Source organism: Gloeophyllum trabeum (genome assembly GCF_000344685.1).
Source record: "Gloeophyllum trabeum ATCC 11539 unplaced genomic scaffold GLOTRscaffold_00010, whole genome shotgun sequence".
NCBI classification, from domain to species: Eukaryota; Fungi; Basidiomycota; class Agaricomycetes; order Gloeophyllales; family Gloeophyllaceae; genus Gloeophyllum; species Gloeophyllum trabeum.
The window spans coordinates 1,141,784-1,168,055 of NW_006920419.1; the positions used below are offsets into that span (position 1 = coordinate 1,141,784).

General features: G+C 54.3%; 7 protein-coding genes across 7 annotated transcripts; 2 read left to right on the top strand and 5 right to left on the bottom strand.

Annotated features, from left to right (window-relative positions):
• Positions 1-1,060: 1,060 nt before the first annotated feature.
• GLOTRDRAFT_139856 (uncharacterized protein) lies at positions 1,061-3,571 on the bottom strand. The gene is made up of 3 exons (XM_007869828.1): positions 2,793-3,571; positions 2,214-2,742; positions 1,061-2,161 (listed from the first exon to the last, which is right to left on the bottom strand). The coding sequence occupies exons 1-3, from the start codon at positions 3,529-3,531 to the stop codon at positions 1,573-1,575; spliced, it is 1,857 nt and encodes a 618-aa protein (XP_007868019.1). The 5' UTR covers positions 3,532-3,571; the 3' UTR covers positions 1,061-1,572.
• Positions 3,572-3,769: 198 nt separating this feature from the next.
• Positions 3,770-6,051, bottom strand: GLOTRDRAFT_63378 (uncharacterized protein). Its single transcript, XM_007869829.1, has 7 exons — positions 5,605-6,051; positions 5,429-5,553; positions 5,271-5,368; positions 4,912-5,223; positions 4,606-4,857; positions 4,142-4,546; positions 3,770-4,086 (listed from the first exon to the last, which is right to left on the bottom strand). Exons 1-7 carry the CDS (start codon positions 5,947-5,949, stop codon positions 3,986-3,988), a joined length of 1,638 nt encoding a protein of 545 aa, XP_007868020.1. The 5' UTR covers positions 5,950-6,051; the 3' UTR covers positions 3,770-3,985.
• Positions 6,052-10,313: 4,262 nt separating this feature from the next.
• GLOTRDRAFT_63381 (serine/threonine protein phosphatase 2B) lies at positions 10,314-13,774 on the bottom strand. Its single transcript, XM_007869830.1, has 14 exons — positions 13,554-13,774; positions 13,291-13,495; positions 13,204-13,229; positions 13,050-13,148; positions 12,891-13,002; positions 12,696-12,841; positions 12,510-12,649; positions 12,374-12,451; positions 12,095-12,315; positions 11,856-12,030; positions 11,672-11,791; positions 10,801-11,610; positions 10,518-10,610; positions 10,314-10,332 (listed from the first exon to the last, which is right to left on the bottom strand). Exons 1-12 carry the CDS (start codon positions 13,683-13,685, stop codon positions 11,154-11,156), a joined length of 1,911 nt encoding a protein of 636 aa, XP_007868021.1. The 5' UTR covers positions 13,686-13,774; the 3' UTR covers positions 10,314-10,332; positions 10,518-10,610; positions 10,801-11,153.
• A 675-nt stretch (positions 13,775-14,449) lies between these two features.
• Positions 14,450-15,828, bottom strand: GLOTRDRAFT_63384 (UNC-50 protein). The gene is made up of 8 exons (XM_007869831.1): positions 15,592-15,828; positions 15,465-15,520; positions 15,384-15,409; positions 15,260-15,325; positions 15,078-15,198; positions 14,814-15,023; positions 14,718-14,758; positions 14,450-14,659 (listed from the first exon to the last, which is right to left on the bottom strand). Exons 1-8 carry the CDS (start codon positions 15,721-15,723, stop codon positions 14,532-14,534), a joined length of 780 nt encoding a protein of 259 aa, XP_007868022.1. The 5' UTR covers positions 15,724-15,828; the 3' UTR covers positions 14,450-14,531.
• Positions 15,829-16,318: 490 nt separating this feature from the next.
• On the top strand, positions 16,319-17,706 carry GLOTRDRAFT_139859 (uncharacterized protein; the record flags this gene model as incomplete). Its single annotated transcript, XM_007869832.1, has 3 exons — positions 16,319-16,670; positions 16,734-17,176; positions 17,369-17,706. Coding segments are annotated over exons 1-3 (1,059 nt in total), but the record flags the coding sequence as incomplete, so codon positions are not given.
• A 1,863-nt stretch (positions 17,707-19,569) lies between these two features.
• GLOTRDRAFT_111765 (uncharacterized protein) lies at positions 19,570-20,271 on the top strand. The gene has a single exon (XM_007869833.1). The coding sequence runs from the start codon at positions 19,702-19,704 to the stop codon at positions 20,263-20,265; it is 564 nt and encodes a 187-aa protein (XP_007868024.1). The 5' UTR covers positions 19,570-19,701; the 3' UTR covers positions 20,266-20,271.
• A 1,606-nt stretch (positions 20,272-21,877) lies between these two features.
• Positions 21,878-23,587, bottom strand: GLOTRDRAFT_6663 (MFS transporter; the record flags this gene model as incomplete). Its single annotated transcript, XM_007869480.1, has 7 exons — positions 21,878-22,005; positions 22,063-22,253; positions 22,546-22,704; positions 22,765-23,076; positions 23,133-23,260; positions 23,310-23,453; positions 23,504-23,587. Coding segments are annotated over 7 exons (1,146 nt in total), but the record flags the coding sequence as incomplete, so codon positions are not given.
• Positions 23,588-26,272: the final 2,685 nt, after the last annotated feature.

Genomic DNA, 26,272 nt, shown 5'->3' on the forward strand with positions numbered 1-26,272 from the left:
TTGGCTGACCGCGCCGTCCGCGGACAACAAGCGAGCCACGCACGACGATGCAGAACCCCGTGCTCGGCGCGGGCGCGGGGTACGTGATCAGGAACCCGAGGGTCGTCCCGTTCGTCGCGCCCGTGGACACGGCCGCGCCCCCGCCGGCCGCGTACCCAACCAGCCCGCCGCCGACCAGCGCGAGCGCCGGGAACTCGTCGTACGGGTAGGACGCCCATGTCTGCAGGCAGAGATCAGCGGTGACACGTCTGCCCGGCGCGATCGGGACGCACGGAGAGCACCGCGAAGGACGCGCCGTCGACCGCGCCCGCCTGCCCGAGCACGAGCGGCGCGCCCGTCGTGTTCGCGTTCGGCAGCGTCGTGTTCAGCGCCGCCAGCGTGAAGTTGCCCGCGGTGTCCAGCGCGCCCGCCCCGAGGCTCGCGCACGAGCTGGAATTTGACGCGCGGGCGACGTTGGCAGGGGCCGCAGCACTGGTCCCGAGAACACCGAGAAGGACTGCAAGCGCTGCCTTGTACATGCTGGACTTGGAGGGCTAATGACAGGAGAGGGGCAAAGGGCGTTAGAACGGGTGCTTCTACTCCTTTGTCGGAAGACAAAGCAACGTTGACATACCTTATATACCATATTCTCCAAGGGCTTCCAGGATAATGCGTGAGTACGAAAAAAACTCACAGGCCCTTTCCCTCCGGTACGCTCTTATGAACTCTCCGTGCGGCATGCTCGCCGAGTGTGACGATCCACAGCAGGGGACTAGGCGTCCCTCGATCGAAGGGCACTTCACTCTATTCAACAAAATAACCGATCTCGTCACCCGTTTGAGATCATCAGGTGGATTATTCAGTCGAACCTGTAACACGATCCAGAAATCAGATAAATAATGGATGTTTTGATATACCGACCGCGTTCGTGGTCGACGTTGCGTAAGTCGCTGCGCCCGAGGGGTATGTGGCACTGATGGAAAGGGTCATCAATGCTCCGACCAACGAGGACTCGCACTGCCGCGCAGATTCAGAGCACATCGAACTGGGATCAGTGTCTCAGCGCAGTGGTATAGGAGGAGCCTGAGGATGTTGATTCCTTCGATTTTAGACGACTATTGTACAATACAAGAGGAGATTCTGCAGTCCGTAGAAAACAATGGCGCATAATATATTAGCTACGAGAAACTGGCATTCGGTCTGTAACTACACTACGCAAACGAGGACTCGCTTTCAATTTGGGATTGGATTGGAGGAGGGGGAGTGAGGGGGGATGTGGTGCCGACATATCAACACCAAGCAGCAGCAGCAGCGACAAGGACAGCAAACACGAGGGTGGCGAGAACAGAGTATTCAGAGAAGGGGAGGAAAGTAGGAGGACAACAACGGTGATCAAATGGAAAATTAAGGACAGTGCGAGCTTCACCTGACTGGCCGTCACGGGCGAGCGCGAGAAAAGCCGGGGAGAACAAATTATCGACTCGCATCTCGAGAAATACGAGACAGAGAAACAAGACTGATGTACAAGAAAGCTCACGATACTTCTATAGTCGATTCTTCTTCACCCCCAATATCGAACAGACAAGTCGAGGCCTACGCCTTCCGGCCAAGGCTGAGAGCACCCATGCTCTCCTCCAGGAGAGACAGGCACGACTTCCTCTCGTCTCGACCACAATTATTCGAGCACCTTGACGAGCATTGCGACTTGGTCTGCATAGGCGTGAGCTTCGGCGACGTCGGCTCCTTCTTGACTGCAGGCTGTTCGACATCCACAACCTTGACAACAGCAGTGCCCTCAAGGACCTTCCTAACCTTTTCCGCATCCCACGCCGGCTGCTTATGCCCATGACCAACGGACGACGAGGAGGGCGACTGTCCAGAGAATGCTTCCCAGAACGCGGAGCCCAGGCGCTGCAGCATCGTCTGGCTGGCTACCGCAGCCAGCACAGCGTGCTGGGCCATCTCCCTGTCCTTTGCAGATGGGATAGTAGATCCAGGCAGCGGCGCACGGGTGTTCGAGTTGTTTGCGGAAGACAAGGGTTCCTTCTTGGGAGCAGCGAAATAGTGAGGGCGGATGGAGCTGGCGAGGCCGGTGAGACCTTGTTGCTTCTGGGTCTTCTGTTGCTGGGCATGCATGGCCTGCTGCTGCTGGGCCATCTTGCCCCACAATTGCATCCGGTATCTATACCAAAGATCAGCATAATCATGGAGAACGTAGCGGGCAGAATACATACGCATCGAGCGTCTTCATCGTGAACGGGTTCGTATCCATGTACGAGTCGAAGCCGTTGAGTTTCGTAGGAACAGGAGCAGAGGGTACATTCTTTGGCGCGTTGAGCGACGGGTTGATATTCTCCTGCAGCGGCGGCGACGCCGGCTTGTCGCCAACAATCGGCTTGCGCAGCAGCGCGCTCGCGAGAGGGAACTCGGGCACGATGGTGGTGTGCACTGGGGTGATCCCTCCGAAGCTCTGACTGCCGCCCCAGAAGCCTTTGGCTCCCAGACGAGGGGACAAAGGAATATCTTTCTGGATGTTCGGAGAGAGCAGGGGAGAGGACGAGCGTTGGACAGAGGGAAGAGGACCGGGAGGGGGGAGGGGAGATGGCTCTCCTGCAGCCCGACCTTCGAGCAGGGCTTTCTTGAGGGCTTGAATTTCCGAGCGGAGAGCAGCGTTCTCGTCCTTTGTCGAGTGTAGCTCGGTCCTGATCATGTCGATCAGCTTGTCGCGTTCGGCTACATCACCCTCGAGGGTCGTGATGTACTCTGCAGAATATGTTAGAGCGAAAGACATGTATTGTTCCATTGACACTCACCCTTCCTGCGGATACGGAAATTGCGAGCACTGATCTTGTTCCGCAGCTGCCGCTTCTCCTTACTCGACATCTTCTTGTACTCCTCGGGGGATGGTCGCCAGTCATCGAGCTCAGGAGACCCGCTTTTCTCTTTGTTCGACTTCATCGGCGAGTTCGCCGTCTTCTTCGTCACGCCACCCGACTGAACAGTCCCCTTCCTCGCTGCGCCCTTCCCACCAACCTTGACCTTGGGCAGCGCCATCTCCTCATCCCCCTCCTCGTCCTCATCATCATTATCCTCGTCGTCGCCGAACTCGCTCTGCGCCTTCGACGGGGTGGGGGTGCCAACGAGCTGGGGGTCAATCGCGAGCACAGCAGGCGACTCGCTCTGCTGCGCCGACGCGGGGCTGCTCTCCGAGCCCGACGATGCGCCCCCGCTGCCCGCGCCCGCTAGCGACGCAAAGGCGCCCAAAAAGTCGTACGGCGCCGGCACGGGCGGTGGGGCCAGCGCATCGACCTTCGTGCCCTCGCCTTCCAGCCCGAACTGGAAAAACGAGTCGAAGTCAGTCCCGGGGAAAGTGTACGGCTGCGCGGGCGGCGAAGGGAGCGTCGAGAACGATTCTGCTGGTGAGCGCGAGCTCGAGCGCGGGGAGTCGCCGGTCGACGTCGAGCCACCGAGCATGTCCATGTTGAAAAAGTCCTCGAAATTCGAGGACGAGCTAAACGAAAACGGCTGCGCCAACGGCGAGTTGACTTGCATAGCGGGCGGGGAGATAAAAGAAAAGGCGATTGCTGGTTGCTGTCGTGTGGAGGGCTGCGAGCGAGCTGGTGCGAGGCCGAAAGGATTGCGGATTCAGTTACGTAAGCACGGCAGGAGTTTTACAAACGTGGAACTTGCGTGGAACCGTCGCTGGCCGAGACCCACTGTTGGGGGCAATACAACGCCTTTTGATGTGGTATATAGGGGTCGAATGTACTAGAGACTGCGAGAACGGGCGCAGAGTAGAGTCCACAAACGAGGGTATATAGCTGTCCAACCAACATTATAAAGTACAGGGATTAAGGTATGATAAATCCTCCTAGAAGCCAAGATGAGAAGATCGATACTAGAGTGTGAGACGCGAAGCCCCCGTTGAATAAAGGGTGACAGCCACGATGCGGGACATGAGTGAACGAAATCGCAAAGTAGGCCGGCCTCGACGTTCGTGCAGCGTTTAGTGGGACCGCGTGCCCCATCCCAGGATCTCGAAAAGAATAGGCACCACCTCCGTGGCAAGGATCGCGATGCCCGAGTACACGATAACCTTTGTCAACACTACGCAGAGCCGTTAGGACGGAGACTATGGGCCAACAACGCAGGGTTCGCTTACCATCCGCATCGTAGTGCTTAATCTTCTCGTCGTCCCTCATTCCCGCGTCGTTGCCATTGACACATTTTTCCTCTTCGCTGTACGAGCGACCGAGGCTCTTTTCCCTACGGGCACTCCCGTTGGTGTTGCGAAGTTTGATGTCACGGGGAACGTGCAGCCTCGCCCCGGCACCCGTCGCGTCGACCTTCATCTCCATCTCCATTTCCATATGAGCAGGTAGGTCGATGACGGACGGGATCGGCCGCAGGCTCTTCTCGGGGGGCACCATGTCATAGTCAGTCGCCGGCGTGTAGAACCTCCGATTCGGGAGAGTAAAGGCCTGAGCAAGCAGACGGTAGATAGGGGGCAGAATGAGATGCATCAACGACTTCGCAATCAACCGCCACATGAAGATGAGCAGCACACCTGAATTGAAGGGGGGGCGTCTCAGTATTAGATATTTTTGAACTGCTGGAAGGACCTACCGACAACCACCTTGATTGCTGCAAACAGCCACCAGGTGCCAACGTCCGTCCAAGTTTCATAAGCACTACCTGGCTGAAACTTAACGAAGTACGATTCATCAAAACCATATCGCGTCCGATGCCATAGACAGAGCATCGCGCCAGCATTGACAGACATGAACGCAATGGCGTCTTCGAAGCACGGACAATCGTCTACCGGCTGAGGATGCTGGTTGACAATGAGAGCCGTGAAAATGCAGACTGTGATAGGCCCTGCAATTTGGTTCAGCAAGCGCTACGAGCGACGGGTGCGATACTCGCACTGACCTAACCAGGCACTTCCAACTATCCAATCTTCGATAGCCTTCTGGCAGAATAACTGGAACAGCCAGAGCGATGTGCCAAGCATGATACCCATAGCACAGTCGGTGAAACTATGCATTGCGGTGTAGATCCGGCCATAGACGATGCTGAAGGTGTAGAATATTAGCCCAACCATCCACGCAATGTACGCGGTTTGTGACATAGAGGCGTTCATGTAGGCTCGGTATACGTGTGTAAAGATAAATAGAGCGATAGAGACACTGTTGGTGGTATGTGTGGACGGGAAACCATACTCAAGGTGGTGCGATCCCATAGCTTAGGTATGTCAGGATATTGTATGGCATTCACACCGTAGTACTTACTGAGGCGGGTTACCGGAGGCGCATAGGGACGAGGCGAGCAGACTGCATCCTTAAGCACGGACGAGACGTACACACCCGTCGACAGGACAAAGAGTAATCTGACGAAAACACTTGGTGCTCAGCATTCCAGGCGGAGTAGGTAGACGGAATTCACGCACCCCCCGCCGATCTCAGGGTAGCCGAAGAAGTACGCGCAAGGCAGAGCAGTCATGAAGAATGTGTGCGTTCCCAGTGAAGACGTGTACACAAAGTACGTGTCCAGCCAGGGCGTACGGATGCGTTCCTACGCGTACACTTCAATAGCGAAACTCAGACGCGAAATGTTGCTACATACCTGCATGGCTGCGATGACCTCCGACTCCCATTCTACCCTCTTCACGACCCTCCTCCTAAGGGCGGCAGCCCACCGCATAAGGCTGTTGTCGTACACCTCGCCGGGCAGCCGCCCGACGTCTAGGCTGATCATGCCGTCGTCAGAACTTGGGGTGCCAGGGCTTGACCGAGTGAAACGCGTCTTGTCCTCGCCGTTCATTATAGCCGGAGAATCATCGAGGATGATGACTTTTGGGGGCCGATAGCTGTCCGCTGTCAAGCCAGTTTTGATGTCATCCCTCCCCATGCCCTGTGAATTATTGAGAGCGTTTAAGTATAGAGTCCTATCATCCATCGTTTGCGTCATGATGTCGTCGAAAATAGAGAGAAGGGGAGAACAAGGCGTCCCTGTCCCGATGAGAATAGAAAGAAGAGGGCGGAGGGGAGGTCGCTGGAGACAGCAGCACCGTCGGGAGCGGTTGACGGTTTATAGCAGCGCCCGACTTTTCTACCCAGTCGCGCCACCGCGAACAGCGAACACAGGGACCCATGGAACCCCAGCCTGCTAGGTGATCTTGAACACGCTGCCGACCCATGTCGACAGACGACTGCGTGGGGAGCTGTGCGAGGAATAGCAGACGAACAAAACCCTGCTCGCAACGCATTTATAGAGATTCTAATGCACTTACTGCCAGCCGTAGAAACTTGGATTTATCGCCGAAACCCCGCCCTGCTTGAGCAGATGGGGTTACTGATACAGTGGGGGATCTACCGCTAGAAAGTGAAGACAGAGAAAGATAGGACCCTAGTACTTCTGAGCTCACGGAGAGGACGCCCATAACTGTCCTTAGATGTTCCACTAATATGGAAGACTCGGATGTAGGTTAGCTGACTACAAAGCTGAGGCTAGGGTGTACGAAAGAGAGTGGCAGAGTCAACGGAGGCTCATAAACGCAATCAACAAGAGGACGGATTCCTCCAAGGGGAAGATGAATGGCATATGCCATGAGTGAAAGGTCGTACTCTGACATAGCCGAATCAAGGAAGTGACTCTCCATACAAGGCTATGGTACTTCCGGTCTTGGCAAAGCGCCTTTTTAGATTTACATCGAGGTTAGTGTTGCCATTCCTCCGTCGTGATTTCTTTCCATCTCTGTGCCAACGGGATGGATTGAAAGAGAACTTGCAGGGCATAAAACACGGTCGCATTGAGAGCGAAGACGAGGAGTGGACCCTGGGTCTGATACCTCCTGCCACAAATATATTACCCCGCACTGGCAGACGGGGTGACCAGGGTACCGTACTTCGTCGATCGAAGTTCCCCTATTAGTCAAGCACTCTCAGTCAACAACCGCCGGCCTGGTCATCTAAATCATCGCACAACGTCAGGACCCCTGATAATAGGTATCAAGGCTTTATTTTAAATCCTGAGAATCCGACCTTTCTGTCCGCGCCAAATTTCCGGATTTGGTGCCGTTTTGTCCGCGAAAAATGTGGCCTGAGCGGATTTTGGCCGAAAATGTCCGCGATTCTGATCAGGGCTCTGCTTACAAGACCTTTGTCCGCGCTGTAGGATAAGGCATTAAAATGTATCAATTTTGCTCTTCTAGTAATGTATATCTATAGCACCACTCTATTCACCGTCAGAAATCATGTCCACACCGCTCGCCGCCTTGCGTTTGCGGCGGAATTTTGCCAGTTCTTCCACTGCGGGAGCCAACTCCGCCATCTCCGATTCGAGATGGAACTCGTTAAATAGAAACAGTCATGTTTCTAGTATGTGAACTACAATAACTTATTCCGCTGGCTTTACGCTTTTCCTTCCTTATTAGGCAGGTGGTGCTCGGCGGTTTCCGGGTATTCCCACGCCTCGCGCGACGCGTCGACGCGTCGCCTTTCCTCCTCGTTCCCCGGCGGCTGCACCTCCCCGGGGGTGCTTTTGCTCTCCTGTAGTAGATTGAAGTTGCTGTATATCACCAAAATGCGTGCAACTACTGATAATGTACTCAAAAAATCGTTCTATGTAGTCAGTTTAGCCCCCAAGAGCCGGGGAGGCATCCTGCAGGTGCAAAAGCACTCAGTTTACAGCATAAGTGCGCGAAAGCGCGGCATAAGCAGCGTAAAGCATTTATTTCGATGGATTTACACCGATTTACATGATTTACGGCCACGTGATGCATGGATTTACGGGCACGTCACGCCCTCCGTACAATCACATCAAGCAGCCGCCGCTTCGCGCGGCGTTCCCGAGCGCTTCTCCCCATCAAACCCCGAGAGCTTTGGCGCCCTTGTCGGGATACTCATTTCGGGACCCCAGGACGCGTGGCGTGTAATTAGAACGCGTCTGACGCGTCGAGGACCTATGTGCTCCTCCTCAAATAGCACTATTTATCGTATTTAGAGCCTTTGTATCTAGTAAGAATAGTATGTACAGTATACCGCTTGTATTCACCGTGAATCTGGCACTACTCGGGACCTTTTAATGCAGTGGGACTTGGAATTTTCGCGCTCTACCCGCTACCTTGGGCCATCAGCCACCGTTGACCCCGGGTCACGGTAGGGTCGATTTACGTGGATTTACAGTACCTCATGTAAACTAAGCCAAATATCTGTACTTAATAAATGCTGGATAGACATAGTCTACTATGAGATGGGATAGGGACCCACAATGGCCACATCCGTCGTATAGAGAAAAAGTTGAAAACACATGCCTGGATGGAGAATCAAACCTAGTATCCAGGAATCAACCAATCATACATGGGTCAAGCGGTAACCCCTGGACCACGAGACTATAGATGTCCGCACAAGCATAAGGCATCGATAGCGCATGGTATATATGTCCGCGAAAAAAATCAGACGTGCACCCGTTTTTGGGCCTTTCTGTCCGCGAAAAATAAGGCCTGGTGAGGTCTAATTTGGCTTGATTTGTCCGCGTTTCCACAAAGCCTTGATACCTATTATCAGGGGTCCTACAACGTCCCGTCGGGCGGTACACTTCACATGTTGGATTGAGAGACAAAATAGAGGACATCTGACCCGTTAGGTCCGCACGTATCCCATACCCTCCTAGTCAACGATTCCATGGCAAAACGGGAAATCCGGCGGACATGGGGGCAAGTCCAGACACATCCATGCTTGGAGTGGGCTGGCTACTGTTGGCAGAAAACGAGAATGACTCAGGGATGCAGCTTCTCGACCAGATGAAAGGGAGAAAATGCTTACGCAGCAGACGCGCTGGTAGTGGGAGCTGCACCAGCGCCTGTGTCCAAGTAAGCCCTAGACAAAATACAACGTTCAGGTGTCGCGACGCTAGCCCAACCCTTACAACAAACAACGCACTGCGATGTTAGAGGGGCAACGGTAGGAAGATCTGCCGGCGAAGATGTACTAGCGGGGCGGTCACAAGCAGCACCGGCGATGCAAGGGTGAAGGACAGAAACACTGTTTTATTGGACTTCAGCAATAAATCCCAGCCGTCGGGAAGTAGTCCACTTGCGGCAAGGGTACCCCCAACGCGGGCACTACAGCGCAGACCAAGACGAAGATGATTGCGTTACGCATGGCGACGAGAACGACAACCGTGGGGCGCTACGTTGACAATTGAAGTTACAAGAACGAAGGAGATACGGGGCGCCCGGCACCCAAGACAGTGATTGACTGAAGGAGAGCGTCAACGCTAGGGAAGCGGAAAAGCTGCTCCCTCATTTTAAGCCAGGGCAGAGAAACCCTCGGGTTTCTTGGGTAGGTCGGTGCGACGGCAGTCGGCTGACGCAGAGACAATACCCATAACCACAGTGACATGTGGCAAGACAGCGGCAGAGAGTGAAGCTGATGGAGTGGTGGCGACAGGTGGATCACTATGTGGCGAGCAACATGGACCCAAACCGGACGAAGGCCGGGAAAGAACCTATTCGTGTCATCGCTAGACGGTAGGCATAGAACGACATGTCAAGTATGCTGGACGCACTATTGCATTCATGACAGCTAGAATATGTCGCAACGCTCAGATCCCACAAATTCAAGGCCGGCATGACATTGTATTCCAGATCCAACTACATACAGAGCCGACTGTACCACCCTCCGTCCTTCTCCTGAACAATACACAGTTAGTTCACGGTCACGACGAGTGAAAAGGAAGAAAACAGGAAGGACAAAATTCAGAAAAGCCGGTATTTTCATATTCCCCGCCTTACAACACCCAAGCACTCCGCCGCCAGCTCACCAAGACGGCGAGTGGCAGCATACTACCCGCAAAGCAGGAAGCCGAGGCCAGGACGTCGCGCGGGCGAAGCGTTCAACGAATGGATGAACTTGGTTTCTTCTTGGAAAAAATACAACTGAAGATAATGCTCACCCATTACAATCCAGAGCTCATAGAATCCCTGGAAGAAAGAGGGGTTAGAAATGGTTCGCGAGGGAAAAGAAAAAGCGTAGAAATCAGAAGAGTTTTTTGGTATAGAAGTTGTCCACCAAGAGATTGCTCTCTCTTTCGGAAGCAGAACTGATTAAGGGATCATCACAATGGACTGGAAATGGGCTGGGAACAAACAGTTGCCCAAAGTTTTCTAGACATGATGCTCACCTGAATAGTCGACCACCGTTATGTGCAGAAATCACAACGAACCGACTATACAGCTGCGAATTCAGTCTCCGCTATCGGTGGCTGAAATTTTGCATGTGACGCGACGCGGCTTCATCCATTGACCGCCAGCAAATGGCAGATGTATACCTGAAGGGACTCCGTGCTATGGTGAGCTCAATGGTCTTTTCTGTTGCATGCCATTTTTGCTATGAAGATAATTGTCCATACGACGAGTTGGCGACTTACCGATGAGCCCATACTCAAACATGCATCACCAACTGAGCTTTCAAATCTTTTCTTCGTTCTACTTTGCACGCCAGCGAGACTCGTACTAACGCGAACTGTTGTCATAGACCTTGTCATAACTTGAAGCGCAACCATGCTAGGGGACACATCGGACGCGTCCTGCCAGAACAGCAGTGACTGAAGCTCGGAAGCAGGATATGGTGAGTAATTCGGTTTCGTGGACCGGAATCAATTTTCTTGGCCTACCTTTCTCCATGATGAGATTTTAAACATTTAATGACAAGCATATGTCCGATTCTCCGTGAAGGACACAGTATGTTCTCTGACCTGTCTCCCTTTTCATCCTTGCTTTTGTTCCGCATTCATGAGGTGCTGACCCCCCTTTCCTAGGAAGCATCCTCACACTGGTATGTGCATCACGCCTGAAATGCGGAAAGGTGAGTCGCTTAGTGTCGGGGCTGTCATCTCGCAGATGCCGGAGTGCACCGAGGCCGGTATACAGGTTCAGCCGTTTCATGTCGTATAATAACATCATGAATATACACATTCCATTGTATGTATTAATATACTGCCAATCAACTATCGAACAAATAGCCTCTCCAAGAAGGACGGATATACTGTCAACCATGTCCCAAAGATATTGAACCCGGAACGGGCATGACGGGGGGATGAAAGAAGGAGTAACAAGTAAGGGTAGAAGAAGCCTATCAAACACCAGACGAAACCATCCATCAGGAGAGGCTTCAACTCGTTCCGTTGCTCGCATTGCCATTCGCAATGCTCGCCGACCCGGTGACCTTCTCCGCCAGCGCGTCCACATCGGCCTGCTCCGGCCCGCCCTTCCCGTCCACCGCCTCCTTGATCAGCGACATCGTGCTCTCCAGGCTCCTCCGCCGGTTACTCGGGCTCGTCATCGTCGTCCCGAGACTCGCCTGGCGCCCGTGCCCCCGCCTGTAGGGCGTCGACGCCGACGAGGACGTGGGCGACGTAGGCGACGTGGGACCCGCGGCGGCAGAAGGCGTCGTTGTGCTGACGTTTGCGAGCGCCTCCTGCAGGCCGCCTGCGAGCGCTGCTGGTGACGGCGGCTCGACGCCGCTGTCGGACGGTGTTGTCGGCTGCGAGATCATGTTCCGACCTTCCTCCGAGTCCACAGAGACTAGCTCGGGAGGAAGACGTTCGTTCTCGATATCTGACTTCCGACTAGAGAGAATAGTTAGACGTGTCCGAATGGAGGCGGAGATGTGCGGAAAGATGAACTTACGCATCCTCGAAAGTTGTGATAGCTTCTTTGATACCCTCCGCCCCAAGGGCCAGGGCGCCGAAGGGCAACTTCGCAGAACCACTGACGCTTTTGAGCTCGGATACCTTCTCCGACTCCTCCCTAACGACGGGCCACCGTTAGCGTTCAGAGTCTTGTTACCGCAATGCCGAGCCGAGATACATACCGAAGCAGAGCAAACACCCGCGACATACGGCCAATAGCGCGAATCTTGTTCTTGATGACATTTCTCCGCTCGATGTCCTGCGGCGTGCGGGGCGATACCGGCGCCTCCTCTTCGCCTTCCTCTGCCAACTCCTCCTTGCTGCAACAGTTGAGCACAGCAACTAACATGTCCGTGACTAGAAGCAAGAAGAAACAGTGAGCAAACCAGAGAAGCTATGTCGCGCAACATAGAGGACTCACTCTTCTCGCCCACGAAGGGTAGACTCCACGTGAACACGTCCATAAAGTTCGGCAGCCAGTAAGGGTGTGGCGTGCAGTTGAATTGCCGGATGTTCATCACGTTGCTCTCATACTTTAGTACGGCAGCCTTGTTGTTATAGACATCGAGGTAGTTGGGCGCAGAGAAGATCGTCATGACCGAGGGGAAACCAGTCGTTCGTGTCTTACGGTACATACGGTACCTGGGAGTAACCCCTGTTAAGCATTTATACTGTGAAGTACTACAGACGCAGTACGTACCCAGCGTCCTGTGCCTCATGAGCACGTATGATGGATAGGAGATTGTTGCGTTCCAGGAATTGACATGCTGCCTGGTATCTATTGTAACCATCATTTTTAGTTAGGCAAAGTTCCCCATGAAGACCATAGGACGCACGTGAAGAAGTATGAGCATCCTCGAACATGGTTGTGCACGAAGCTGTCCGTAGTCTTTTCCTGGCCAAAGTCCTCAACGGGATCTGACCATAAAATATCGCACATAAGACCATGAGTGGGAGGTTCGCGGAAACGATCGATCTACGCCGCGTCAGCACTTGTTGTCAATGCGCTCATGACCACCTACGCTGCGAAGGTCATCTATTGTCTGAAGCTCGGGCGAAAGACCGCCGTGTATGCACAGGAATTGTTTGTTCATGATAGCCGCGAGAGGCAATGCACAGAAGGACTCCATGCATGCGTCGTAGATTTTTTCAGAGTACTTGTGTTTGCCTGCGTACATTAGGGATGACCGCATGGATGATCATCTCATGAAACTTACATTCAAGTTTGAATGTGAAGTAGTCGGTCAAGTGTCGACACTCGTGATTGCCGCGGAGGAGGAAGAGGGTGTCGGGATACCAGATCTTCAACGACCAGAGATATAATACACACTGAAAACCGGTCAGAAAGCTTTATACAGATTGGAAGTGACAAGTACCTCGATACTGAAGTATCCTCTATCGACATAGTCTCCCAAGAAGAGGTATCGCGTATCAGCAGGGTTGCCCCCAACCTCGAACAGTTTCATCAAGTCATACTGAGAACAGAGTGAATCAGCAAGGGTCACGGATGCCTCGCACAAGCGATCATACATATTGCCCGTGAATATCGCCACAGACTGCGGGACACATGAGTATCAGCATGGGGGTCAAAGCAGGGGTTCCCACCGGCGAGCACACCTGTAATCGGAGCGTCCACCGACAGCACGTTTGGCTCGGCTCGCAGCAATGCTGTTCCCTTCTCCAATATCCACAGCGCCTGCTCCTCGGTCAGCCTGCCCTCGCGGTAAAAGTGGTTCTTCAGGAATGCAATGTCCGGCTTCGAGGGGTCTTGTTTCGAAAAGAATTGCTGTTCGGTCGGCACATGCATCGCCGGGGCTTGCACCTAGTCGCATAGCGAGCTCAGTCTCCTATCCGACAGCCCAGGAATCTCGAGGACGCACATCTTTGATTACCCGCTCCTGGGTGCTGACGGTCTGCCCATCGTCTAGCTGCTGGATGGTGAAGTCGATCTCCGCGGCGTGCCCTCTTTCCTGCACCCGCGCGTACGCCCGTTCAATCTGGCTGTTGGCCATAGGTGTCTACGATGGCGGGCTGGTGGTCGTCAGAGTTGGAAAGAGGATAAGGGCGTCGTCGAGTGATCTGAGAGAAGGAGGAGTTTGGCGCTTGCGGGGTTTCAAAACGCGCTTGTCGTTCAAGGGCAATGGGTTACAGTTACCCCCTTGGCTACTTGACTCCTGCCAGTACAACGCTGTGGCTGCCTCTGTTCTCTGTTGCGTCTACCTAGGCTCAGGTTTATTCTAGGTGTGCTATGCTAGAATGTGCCGTAAAGCAGTGAACACCAGGATCATTTTAAGGGAGACTGGAGGCCTGAACCTGCAATTATCGGCCTACTCCTACTGGAGGCGATACAACCGCTTCTTACATTGGTACGTGGGCCGACAAACTGCAGTTGATCTGTACTGTCCTGGTATGTAGAACCTTGTCGGGTACTTGCTATATATACAGCTGCCGCGAGGCAGTTTGGATGTCGATGCATCCAAGCCGACGTTACCCCGGATTTGAGCCATCCAAGTGTGACTCTTTTGTGCTGCTACCTCGAGCGCGACTTCTTGGGGAGTCTGACCGCTCGATGGGGGCAAGCTTACAGGTTGAGTTTGTATGATCTTTGCTTTGCATATAGCGCTAAACACCTCAAGGGCTATATGACTTTAAATATGCAGCGGGGCGTACTGGGTTGTACGCAGAGGACATAGCCCATGCCAGCGTTTCTTTATGCAGTGCTGCCATCTATCCATTCACGTCCTGATAAGCGCTGGGACATTGCTCAATTTCGATTGGGGTATTTGGGGTGGACGTGCGGCGTGCATTCGATGGCGTGCATTCGATGTAACACGCGAGGAAATAGATTACACGGGAAACTATGACCCAAAGTATGCAGTAAGAACATGTTTTGCGACGTTGAATCCCAATAGGGATATGACATAGCCTGTAAACAGCGGCAGCAAGGGTGACAAGAGCAGTTCTGATCGCACCAAAAAGGGCAGCGCTAAAAGGAAGAATCAATTGTCGGGGAACCGCCTTGAATGCAATACGGCAAGACTCACCACTGAGACCCAGGTATACCCCATATATGTACTGCGCAAACCTGTTCGATACGACGCTCAACGGATGTGCATTACGTCGCTGGACGAGACACTCACGCAGCCAGATAGAGCGTATTTCCGACCCACAGGCAAACCCAATTCGACTTCAGGATGATCGGCAGTAAAAACAGCTGTGCCAGGTACAGAGTCAGGTAGAGAGGGAAAAAGGCATTCGTGTGCACGTCGAACGCATAAGCCCATTCCACTGCTGTGTCGGCTGGGCTTGTATGCGACGGTGGCGATAGCAGGAGACGATTCGCGGTAAACCTTTAAGACATCAGCGAGTTAGTCGGGTCAAGTAGAGCAGCAGCTCAGACATACCATAGGATCGTGGCGTTGATGATGCCGACAACTAAGTAGTCTCGGAATATCATGAGAAATGCCAGCCAGATCGCGTCGAACACCCCGAAGGAGTATACCACGGACCAGGCAATAGCGGCCACTACGAGCACAGATCAAGTTGAGTCTCGAAAACAGGTTCTATAGCGAGGTATGCGCCTTACCGACAAGGCACGCAGATATTAGGATAAGAATGGCTGGATCATCTCGTGCCCATGTATTCTTGGTCTCTGAAGCGCAGAGATGCTTGGAAACATGTCTCCTGACCATGCAGCAACTCAAGCTCACGTTTGTGGAAGTAGACATTCCGATATCTAGCGCATAATCAACATTGGATGTTGCATTGCAAACGGGACAGACACGGCTCACACTCTCTTCGGTGCTAGACACAAGTACGTTAACTGCCATGCCGCCAACTCAAAGTCCTAACACGAACAACGCAAGCAGACCCGTTTTAGTCAGAACACATAGATCCAAGCCCGTCCAAAGCCCAAACCATTTGATGGAATCTGAGCAGCCGCCTGAATATTAAGGGTACGCGGTTCGACATGGCTGCCGGCTTCCGGAGGGGGCTTGACGCGCCATCCTCGAATGTGGACTGCGTAGCGGATAACGGGAGAATGGCCATCGGGCTGCGCGTCCTCGGACGTCGGAATAGAGAGCCAGGACCCAGTGAAGACAGCTTGGCTGTAAAGAGCGTCTACGTCGAGGAACAGAGCATGTACACCGTCGTGCACGACGAGGCCTGCGCTCGCCGAGCAATTTCGGAGTTTTCCATGATTTCGGTCGGCACTCGAATTATATAACGGAATATCGTCCTTTCATTGTGATCCCCTCATCATCCACGCCCTATCTCGTGTCCTGGACTCTACTTACGCTTTACTAGATGGCCGACGAGGAAGCTGAGCTCTTGGACTGGGGAAATGAAGACGACGAGTCGCAGCATGTGCCGCACCGGGATGTGGTAGAGGAAGACGCGGTTTCACTCGGTGGCGACGAGGACGACTTGCAGGCATACTATGCGTACCAGTCTCGAACTGAGCAGGAATCATCTAGGACACCGGCGCCCACGCAGAAGTCGCAGCAGACGTCGCACAAGCGCGACGTCCAGCGCGAAAATTCGAACGGTTCGCAGGCTGTCTCGAATTCTGTCTCGGCCTCGCAGTCGCAGGGCTCGCAGCATCATCAGCCTCTGAGGCGACATTCGTCGCAACCGAAGCTGACGCATGAGCTGCCGCCGAAGCCCGTTTTGGCTGTGGCGCCCGCGGTTAAGGAGACAAGCACGTTGGCAAGCTCGATGGCTCGCCCTGATAGGAGAACCAACGGCAAACCGCACTCTTCTAGTGATGATCAGCTTCCCCCCGACTGGGAGATGAGAACACCCAGGGGTGGTGGAAGTAATCCTTACTATTACAACACCAAAACTCAAGAGTCAACTTGGGATAGGCCGAGTGGCGGCCGGACAAGGGAGAAAGAGAGAGGTCGAAGCCCCACCAGGGAGAACGAGGCTTCGTCCCGCTCAGGAGGTGACCCCCATAAGTCATCTGATTATGCGAAGTCTCCTATCACTAGTCGGTCAGAAGTAGCTCACACTGGATCGCCTTCCGCGCCTGACAAAGGTCTTTCCTATGACGACAGGCACTATCGCCCTACAAGCAGCTCACCCAACAAAAGCGTGGACGAGCCTCACAGCAGGCGCGAAGAGCGCCCAGACGTGCCACCATCACGCCCACGGTCGCCTCCGCCTCATGATGGGCACGACCGCAGGGACTTCCAGCGGCCTCCGCGCGACGTTCAAGACCGACCGCCCCGCCCGCGGAAGGACTCTGTTACGTCGCCCGAGCGAAATCCCCGGAGGCCGCCTCCACGAGCTCGCTCTAGTGAGCGCCGTCCTCCTGAAGGTGACCGAACTTGGATTCCTCGGGATGCTGTTCCTCCCCAGGCAGTTCAGGTTGAAAGGGAAGAACATGTGATACCTGCTCGAAGGAAGCGTCACGATAGTGACCCTCCTCGTCGTGATCATCCGATGCCGCCACGTGAACCACCTGCCCGTCGCGGAACGGACTACGCCCCTCCTCCAAGTACGTTATCTACATCATTACCTCTCCATCCTTCCCGTATGGTGCGGGTACTCTGTGGTCCTTCGAGGGTCGAGCTACTCGTGTAGTATACCCGCCGGGCTTGCGCGGACTCCTACCCATCCTCGACGTTCTACCATTCCTACCCGTCCCTGCATCCGCCTTTTTAACGTACGTTTTCCTCTTCATTTGCAGGGTTTAGATCCCGGTCTCCGCCGCCTATGCTCCAGCCCTCAGCAGCTTGGGCGAGTAGAGAATCCTCGGTACATGACGCGCCACCTTTAGCGCGCCATCCGTCTGTTACCTTTGTACCCAGGCAAGGGACTAGATTCGATCGACCCGCAAGGTCACCTGTGCAAGACAGACAGTTGCGCACTCGACGTGACGAACCTGATGCGTATCCTCCGATGGATTCTGTTCCTCAAAGGAGGGGAAGGGAACCAGATTTCCCCCCTCAACACCTTGAAGGAGAGGCCGAAGCTAAGCGAAGACGCACGGGTGAACGCGACGCTGATCCAACACCGACTCGACGTTATATGGATAGACCTCCCTACTCTGATCTCCCAGCGAGACCCATGGACACGCCCCCTGCACCGGCACCATTTCGAGACGAAGAACCTCGTACGTATTACTCCGTTCTGGATTGTTCAGCTAAGACGCCCGCGCAATGCTCATCCTCCTTGTCTATTTCTTGTTTCTTGTGGCGCGGATGCAGGATTGCGCAAGCGGGCCCCATTGCCGCCTCAAAGCGAAAGATTCCGTGAGGCTGCAACTCAAGGGCAGCCACCCGCGCCTCCTCCAGGACCACCCGGTCGGGGGCCACCGCCGTTTGCGCCAGAGCCTGGTCCTTTGTATGGGCCTCACGGCCCTAGAGAGACAGGTGGAGGTATGCCCCCGAGACCCGGTATTAACAATAATCTGCCCTCAGGACCTCGCAGTCAGTATCCGCCGCCGCCCGTACGCGACGCTAGTCATCCGGACTTCGCCCAGGGAGGGCGTTTGCCGCCTTCGGGGCCGTCCGGCGGAGTTGGAAGGTCTCGACTCCAGAACGATGCGCCCATGCCTGCTCCCTTCGAGAGAGACAGCACGGACGTGGATATGGTACCTCCGGATAGGTTTGCACCGAGGGGTGTACCCCCGCCCAGAGGAAACGTGAGTGCGTATGACAGGGAACCTCGCGAGGTGCCCCAAGAGGCGCTGCCTAAAGGCCCCAGAGCCATGGCCCATCGGCCATCTAATGCAGACTATCCTTCAGTACCGCCTGCTCCGTCGCCGAGGCCCCCATATCATCCAAGGCAGATGCCCAGCCAGGATACGCCTCCACCACGTTTCAGAGAAGGAAAATCTCCTCCTCCGCACCTAGCGCGTATCGATACCAGAAACAATTTTCCAGTTCCCGCGGACAGACCGCCCAGGATGGAAGACAGTATGAGTCAGGGTCCTCGCAATGGACCCTCACCAGTAGTGGCTGATGCTCACAAAGAGGTCAGACACCGCCGTCCAGGAGTCTGTACATCAAGTCATTGACAGCGTTTCGTTTTGTCTCGCCAGTTTCCTCAAGACTTGCCGAGGGGTCGACGGCCACCCGAAGCAAGGCCGCCTCCTCCCGTTGATTCTACAGCGAAACCAAAGTTGTCGGGAACCAACAGTGTGCCCCTCGCGAAGATGAGGGCTTTTGGTTCACCAGCGCCTCCGTCCCAGTTGCCGGCAGAGAGCGGCTTAAGGCCTCCTTATGGTGATAGACCGGAGGTGGCGAGAAATCCTCCGAGACCTAGGTACCCTGATGACGATGAACCAAGGCATGCACCCTACGTTCGCGAAGTACGTGCTATCCCTCGGTTTCCCATGATTACCCAGCTGAACATCACCAGGAATATGGGACTAGATCATCCGGACCCATAGAAGGCTATGGGATGGACTACGGAAATCGTGGAGAGCCCAGGGCCCGAGACCCCCCAGTAGATGTGCCTGTAATGTATATCCCACCGATAACCGCAGCCTCTACTAACAACCACCTAGGGACGCAAATATGTTCCGTCATCTCAGCCCCCAATCATGGGAGGTCGAAGTTTACCCCGTGATTTTGCAAGAGATGGTCCTCGTAAAGAGGCACCTATCAATAGAAGACAAGTGAGGCAGATTATCATGTTCACAGACTCGAGATTTAAGACTTCGTTAGTCCCGATTCGACGCCCGTGATAGACGAGGGACGATGGAGTCCCAAGTCGCCGAAGATCGCGTGTGGACTCCCAGGGGCGTCACGCCTCCTCCAATGCAGCCACGTCCTGGTTACTCCCGTGAAACTGTATATCCACCTGCAACCCCGCCTCCTCCTTCCAAGGAACCTTCTCTAGTGTCCTCTTGGCATGACTCACACGAAGCGCTGGATGATTATGGTGCGGCCGTTCGTCCTGAAGAGCGAGGCTACTCGGACGGACGTCGCAGTTCATACCAGGGTCGTGAAGGTGACAGGGCATTCTATTCAAGACCACCTTCTGTCTCCGGGTTGGATCGTGGCAGGGATCATTATGGAGGGACAGACGGTCCTCGCGCTGCTCGGTCCAACAGTGTGGACGCTTATCCGCGAGGCCAGAACAGTAACCACTACGCTGAGCTGCCACCACAGCGTCAGCAAGACGTTGACCTGCCACCAAGGCCTCAACCCGATCGTCGACCGCTGTATCCCGAAGAACCGGCTAAGACGCGGTATGATGCACCTGACAGACCGACAGTCGAGCCCAGACGCGGTACACGCTGGGACCGACCTGCTGGAGAGCCTCCGCGTCAGGGTGAGCCATCTGTTGCTACTCGTCCTGACCGTGAAGATATGGAGAGTGCACCGGAGAAAGGAAGGGCCGCGGATCAAGATCCTGAACTATCGCGAACCTCGAAACCAGTCCGCATCCGCCGACCCCAACCCTCATCTCAGCCACCCGCGACCTCGGCGTCGCTGTCCGCAGAGCGCCCGCCGCCGCCCACAAACGAGAGATATCTTGGCAACAACGATCGAGAAGGAAGATATCTCGACATGCGCGGTGATAAGGGGAACTATGAACGACCTAATATGCAGCGGCGTGGAGGGTCTTTGCTAGAGCGGCTGTCTGCTGCTCCTGCAACGCCCGGTGCTGCCACTCTGCGGGATAGGGTGCAATTTGAAGAACATCGGGACCCGGAAGCCGATTCCGGAACGTCCGGGTTCGAAAATTTCGGGGATGGGCATGAGGATATCCTTGCCGATCCGGCTGCTAAGAGATTCAAGAAGCGCCCCGGGAAGTCAAAGAGAGGACGCCGCGGTGTGCCCTGAATTGGAGTGTCGATGTAGCAGAAATGAAAACAAGGTTGTTTACTTGGAAATCGGTGTCATCATTCTATAAACCAACAGAATTGTATCTTTTGGCCGTATCTCTCAGCCACACCTTGGATGTGGCCTTAGCCGGCCCTCAGAAGGGCCTCAACTCTCGGCGTTCGCTCCCTTGGATGGCAGATCCTGTCCACTCGTTGGACGCTCGCATTAGACGGTAGTAACAGAGGCATTGCCGTTCCACCATTGGATGCCTCGTGTCTTCTGCAGCTGAGCCTCTACTCTCTGCTGTCTGCATTCGTAGGAGTGGTCCTGTAGGGCTGCGGCAGGGTGCTGTGATCCTGCACTTTTCAAGAGCGCTACGGCGGCGGACTTCGCGCTTCAGCCTCCGATGCTAAGGATTTACGCCACCCATGCTAGGGATACGGTTGATGTAAGCTTCGAGGTCGAATTCACACAGTAATTGCAGGCACCTTTTACATCGATGCAAACCATCAGTGTCGTCTGTCAAAGGAGCCTTAGGTGCTACGCGGGCGTTCCATCTGGCCCGAGACTCCAGACGGCATGTCAACCACCTCATCTCCAACTGAGTCTCTGAAAGGTCCCTCTCAAATGCGATAGTTTGGAGGAGTTTCTGCTGACTCGGTATTCGACTCGTTACAGGTGATTCAAGAACCTTGCTGCCCTTGTCTGGGAGAAACTCGGAAGAACATCTTCGGGCCTGGGAGCTCCCGACTTTCTGAAAAGGCTTGATTGGCCAGTTCGGGACTGATGCAAGGGCCGTGAGTCTTTTGACTTCACAAGGACGCGTTTAGCTCGTCAGCATAGGGTCCGCCAACTCAGTCAAAGATTTCGTGCACTGCGTTGCTGTTATTCTCATATCAAATCTGGATTGGTCGCTACATGAAGAGATTTTGCATCGGCTTGTACTTTTACGAAGGTAGGTCACTAGGCCATCCAGGCCGCTGTAGAGGATAAAACTTGGAGCATTCCCTATACACTACAATGGCAATTAGGGCGCGGCCATCCTAATTGCCGAACCCAAGTATTCCTTCCCTTGTCTATGCGAAGTCTGACGCTGGAATACACTATTCAATTTTGCTGCGGAGGGCTCCCACCCTCCAGAGACCCGACGGGAATTCGTATTTCCTGCTAACTCGCAAGAGCCACTGCGTCCGCGTAATCTTCGGAACTCCCCAGGACCCGCGGCGCCCTTCACGACGTTGCAGACCCAGTGGATCTATTGCTATCAATACAATACAGTGACGATGATGCGATGCAGACACAGCTAGGTTACAGCTCCGAGGGTATCGCCAATGATTCCAGGGTCCATGCCCTCCTCAGACCCTTGCGAATAGCCTGCGATTCTGGATCACTCGAGCGGCGCCAATGATCATCCCGCCAGCGAGAACCATGACGCCCGTGAATATAATAAGACTATTGAAGTTATGCTGGTCGACAGTCTTGACGAACGCCCCTGCTGTGGGCGTTCCGACTAGCGCTGCTACTGCAGCGATCATATATACAGAGCCTAACATAGGGATGCTCAGCATCCTCTGGGTGGCTTCTACGATGGGATAAGACGTACCGACTCTGGCGCCGTACACCTCCATGGGTGTGATGGTCGCGATGTAGGCTGGGAGAAGCGTGACGAATGCACCCGACCCGAGGCCGTACAGGGCGCTGAAGATTGTGATGGGGACCGGCCCCCTCGAGGGCAGCCAGAGGCTCAGAGAGAAAACACCAGCCATGACTGTACAGGGCACCAATACGTTCAAACTGAAGAAATAGTCGTGAGTAAGAATGCAAGGAACGGAAGACGGAATAGCATAAGGAAAGGAAAGGTAAGAATCCGCCACAGCAAGCACAAACTGGCTCATGTACTGAGTCCCACACATCGTGCGCAAAAGCATTTCTCCGCGGTGACAAAACTACGATCAGGTTGAAGAGCCGATCTCAACAGCGGGCCGGACAAGACAACTAGATTGACTGTTGAAGGCCGGACGTTAAGTCCAGACGCTCCACCAAAAAAGAAGAAAAAAGAATGCAAGGAACGTTGCACCATACTTACACTCCGAACTTGTCCGCCACAAGCCCTGGCAGTACCCGGGACGGAAAGGAGGCAGCGTTCATGATCGGGAGCAAATACTTTGCCAGGCTTGGGGATACACCCTCGTACGTGCCGTAGACTTGAATGTAGAAGAAGGGGATGAAGAGGGCGTAGAACGTCCTAGTTCCTCGTTAGCATCATTCCCTTGTCAGCACTCTGGAGCCCAGACGGGGAACGTACAAGAAGGAGCCCACAGCGGTCAGCGCATATCTCGGGTCCCTGAACCCGCCAAGGTCGATAACGCTGCTCCAGGCGATATGGCCCTTATGTGGCAACCTCCCTCGTATCGTCAGGCATGAAACCGTGAGGCATGCTAGACTAAGGAAGGCCGAGGTTCTGACCGCCCAGCCGAAACCGATCCGAGGGATGAGACGCTGTAGCATGACGGGGTACACTACGCCTCCTATCGAGCTGCCTGACGCGCAGATGCCGATCGCGAACGCCCGCCGGCGTCGGAACCAGTGGGCCATTACTGCCAGTGCTGGATTGAACCTTGCGTGATTGTGTAAATCAAGACCGACAATTGCGACAATTCGATGCGCACTCACACCATGGATATGCCGATCCCGAAGAGCACGCCCTGTGAGAGGAAGAACTGGTAGGCTTGATTCTCTTGGCATATGGACACCATCATCATGGACAATACTACGAAGAACGACCCGACGGGTAGCAAGAACTGCGAGTGTGGTCAGCTGGAATCTGGGTCATCGCGCAGAGAACCTTACAGCCGATCCGTATGCGTCGAATACCCGTCCCACGACGGGACCAAGACCGTAAAGGAAGAAAAGTTGCAGAGCTCCGATGAGCGAGATGACGGAAGGGGAGGTGGAGGCGAGGAGGGTCGTCCCGTAGTAGTCTTGGAAGACGCCCTGGTACCCACTTAGCGTTTCCAAAGCCCCGAGTTTCACGGTGCGCTCACATATGCATTCACTGTCCCGAATGTGGAGAATAGGGCTAGGTGGCAGCCGAGGACGCAGAGCCACGCGCGGGTGCCGCCGTCGGGTGGGGGATCGAGTATCGGATCGCCTTTCGTGATCACGACTTCATCTTCCTCAAGTGCATCTGAGGGCTTCTCTTCAAATTTCTGCTCTTGAGCGGGCGAATCGTCTAGGATGACTATCTCAAGTCCTGGGGGTATTACACGATCCGACATATCGGGTGGATAGTGGTATATGAGAGACGTAGAGCTCTTGAGGAAGCCGGAGGATCGTAGAAAACTATTCCTGGTCACACCCAGAGAGATTCGCGAAGCCAGTATACATCGGCATGAGCGAGGACCTTTCCCTCGATTAATGAACGTGGTAGAAAGAAGCTCACAGTAAGTACTTTATTGCAAAACTTCGCTGGAAAGGAGACCGGGCGCACGGTGCCTCGGATGCTGGACAAGATGGACAAGAAATGAGTGTCTAATGCAGCGTAGAATTGGGCGTGCGCGATCGGTCAGCGTACGTCAACTGGCTTTATGCGAGCGCACTCCCCGAGAGCAAGTTCGCCGCCCAACAGTCCATGTAGGAGAGAGATGCTCCGAGGCTGGTTATACACCGAGAGAATCTGAAAAGGGATGCCGGTGCAGCGACGACCCGAATGTCGTCGTTTGCGGGAAGCCTGTGTATATATTTTGGGCACTCTTGATGATCACCTCGGTCAGCACCTCGGGCGACCATGAAGTACGGAACCAGATGCTCGGAAGGGAAGTCGTTAGACAGCTATGGTGCAGGCCTTGTACTGTATTTCGGGTGTTTCAAGTGGCTGGAGGCGTGTATACGGCGGAACCTGATACTCGCTTCAATTCCCGCACGGGCAGACGCACGACATTGTGGTATATTGCAGCAGAGCGCTCCTATTAATAATAAGTCGGCCTTTGGGGGTAGAGCGGATGGACGCTCGCAGTCAAGAATTATGATTGAAAGATGGAGAACCAACGAAATGGATCCACAACTACGTCTCGGGGAATCCCGGCGCCGTACGCAGGTCAGTGTGTATATAAACAAACCCCATAAAAGGTCAGTAATATCTCAAAGACTCAAACGGCGGCGTATCCGTCGAGCTGTGTAGTGCAAGAAGATGAAAAACAACCCGAGGTTATGTAAAGATATTGGTGTCTTTGACGGGCTTCGTGGCGCAGCTGAGTGACCAATAGTGCCGTAAAAGTCTGAGCGGCGTTATTCCCCGCCACCGTTTTCAATCCTACCTACGCCTTTTTTGGCGACGATGAACGCCACATTCAACTTCAATACGGGCACTATACTGCTGCCCGAGTCATTACCGACGTCGAGCGCCCAGGACGCTCGAACGCGCGGTTGTTTTTGATTCCGCCTTCATCCAAGCACTGGGTGTCGTATTACCTAGCCTGAGCCCCTCCAGTTGCAGACTCTTTTCAGGTTCCTCAAGTTCGTGGCCTTTACCATGGCGCTCCGGTCTTCATTCTACCTTCTAGGGACATGCTGGGACGCATTGCGCCCATCCGGGTTCGGGCAAACGCCCCCGAAGCAATTCGTACCTCCCACCAATACTGAACCAGGTAGCCATCAAAGACACCCCCGCAGCGAAATCAGTTTCAAGGACTTCCTCAGTGGTTGCCATATTCTCACTCCGCGCGAGAACATCACGACCCACCGCGTGCTCGCCCGACGAGCCCATGACCGCGCTTAGGCTCCTTCCGTCCACGCCGGCATTGCTGCTGGTACATACCAGTATGGATCCGCGGTATCCTATCTTTCCTCCGACTAGTGCGGGAACGTGTTTCATGGAACACCGGGAGCCGTAGGCTCGCTGTGTCTCGTTCTAGAAACAGCTTGTGTACTCGCTTCTACCGTCCCCGACGTGGCCGCCTACGCTTTCGTTGCCCACCAGCGTACCCCGACTGCCTCTCAGAACCGCTAATTCTCCCGCGAAGTGCGGCATTCGAGCGTATTGCTCGTGGCATCGGGTCCTTTAGCAGTCGAACCGATATAATCAGTCATTTCGGGATCACCTGGGGTAATTGACTTGCATTGGCGACGTTTCCTGTTGACTTTCACTTGGAAGCTACACTCGTTATCTGCTGTAAGGGCTGGCGTACCCGTCCGAACTCAGGTGCGCGTATTCCACGCAGAAAGTCTTGAGTAAGGATCGACAGCATGGGGCCTCGTATGACACAAGTCTGGCGTGGCCCGTGCAAACTCTCCATTATTTCTCGCAACTGGGATCGCCTTCCGTGAGCTTCCCTTGCTACGTGTCTTAAACGAATAGACATCTTCTGCAGCTCCATGAATGAAGATCGACAGAATCAAGAGCTTCCGTCATTTATGACACCGTCCTCCGCCTACAGATACGAGGATCCGTAGAAGTCTCTGGGCCTACGCAACTGATGTGACTTCCGCTGGCGGCGGAAGGCGTATGGCCTATCTCCAGATTCTTACAGGAACTCCTCTAGATCCCTTGAAATCAAGTACACTCACATCGTATGGCTCGTAAAACCAGTCTACCGTGACGCTTGGATCCGCGACTATCCACGCAGGTTGCTACGGCACTACTGCATCTAATGAGGTTTGGCGGGCCAGTCCCTCTTGGTTCCTACCGTTAGATAAGGGTCTTGCGGACGCTTTGTTACAAAATCGATTTTTACAAGTGATACGAATCAGGAATTTCATCCAGGAACGCCACTCTCGTAGGGCCTCCCGAGTCTAGGGAATACTGGATCAACCCC

Bases quoted from the DNA above. Each gene is read 5' to 3' on its own strand.
- GLOTRDRAFT_139856 (XM_007869828.1), bottom strand. From the start codon at position 3,531: ATGCAAGTCAACTCGCCGTTGGCGCAGCCGTTTTCGTTTAGCTCGTCC. The intron at 2,743-2,792 runs GTGAGTGTCAAT...CATATTCTGCAG, and splicing joins TTTCCGTATCCGCAGGAAGG to AGTACATCACGACCCTCGAG. The intron at 2,162-2,213 runs GTATGTATTCTG...TCTTTGGTATAG, and splicing joins ACGATGAAGACGCTCGATGC to ATACCGGATGCAATTGTGGG.
- GLOTRDRAFT_63378 (XM_007869829.1), bottom strand. From the start codon at position 5,949: ATGACGCAAACGATGGATGATAGGACTCTATACTTAAACGCTCTCAAT. The intron at 5,369-5,428 runs GTGCGTGAATTC...TGTTTTCGTCAG, and splicing joins TACCCTGAGATCGGCGGGGG to ATTACTCTTTGTCCTGTCGA. The intron at 4,858-4,911 runs GTCAGTGCGAGT...ACCAAATTGCAG, and splicing joins AGTTGGAAGTGCCTGGTTAG to GGCCTATCACAGTCTGCATT.
- GLOTRDRAFT_63381 (XM_007869830.1), bottom strand. From the start codon at position 13,685: ATGGCCAACAGCCAGATTGAACGGGCGTACGCGCGGGTGCAGGAAAGA. The intron at 12,842-12,890 runs GTAAGTTTCATG...TAATGTACGCAG, and splicing joins CTTCACATTCAAACTTGAAT to GCAAACACAAGTACTCTGAA. The intron at 11,611-11,671 runs GTAAGTTCATCT...TATTCTCTCTAG, and splicing joins ATCACAACTTTCGAGGATGC to TCGGAAGTCAGATATCGAGA.
- GLOTRDRAFT_63384 (XM_007869831.1), bottom strand. From the start codon at position 15,723: ATGGCCATTCTCCCGTTATCCGCTACGCAGTCCACATTCGAGGATGGC. The intron at 15,410-15,464 runs GTGAGCCGTGTC...ATTATGCGCTAG, and splicing joins TGTCTAGCACCGAAGAGAGT to ATATCGGAATGTCTACTTCC. The intron at 14,759-14,813 runs GTGAGTGTCTCG...CGTATCGAACAG, and splicing joins AATACGCTCTATCTGGCTGC to GTTTGCGCAGTACATATATG.
- GLOTRDRAFT_111765 (XM_007869833.1), top strand. From the start codon at position 19,702: ATGGAGGGACAGACGGTCCTCGCGCTGCTCGGTCCAACAGTGTGGACG.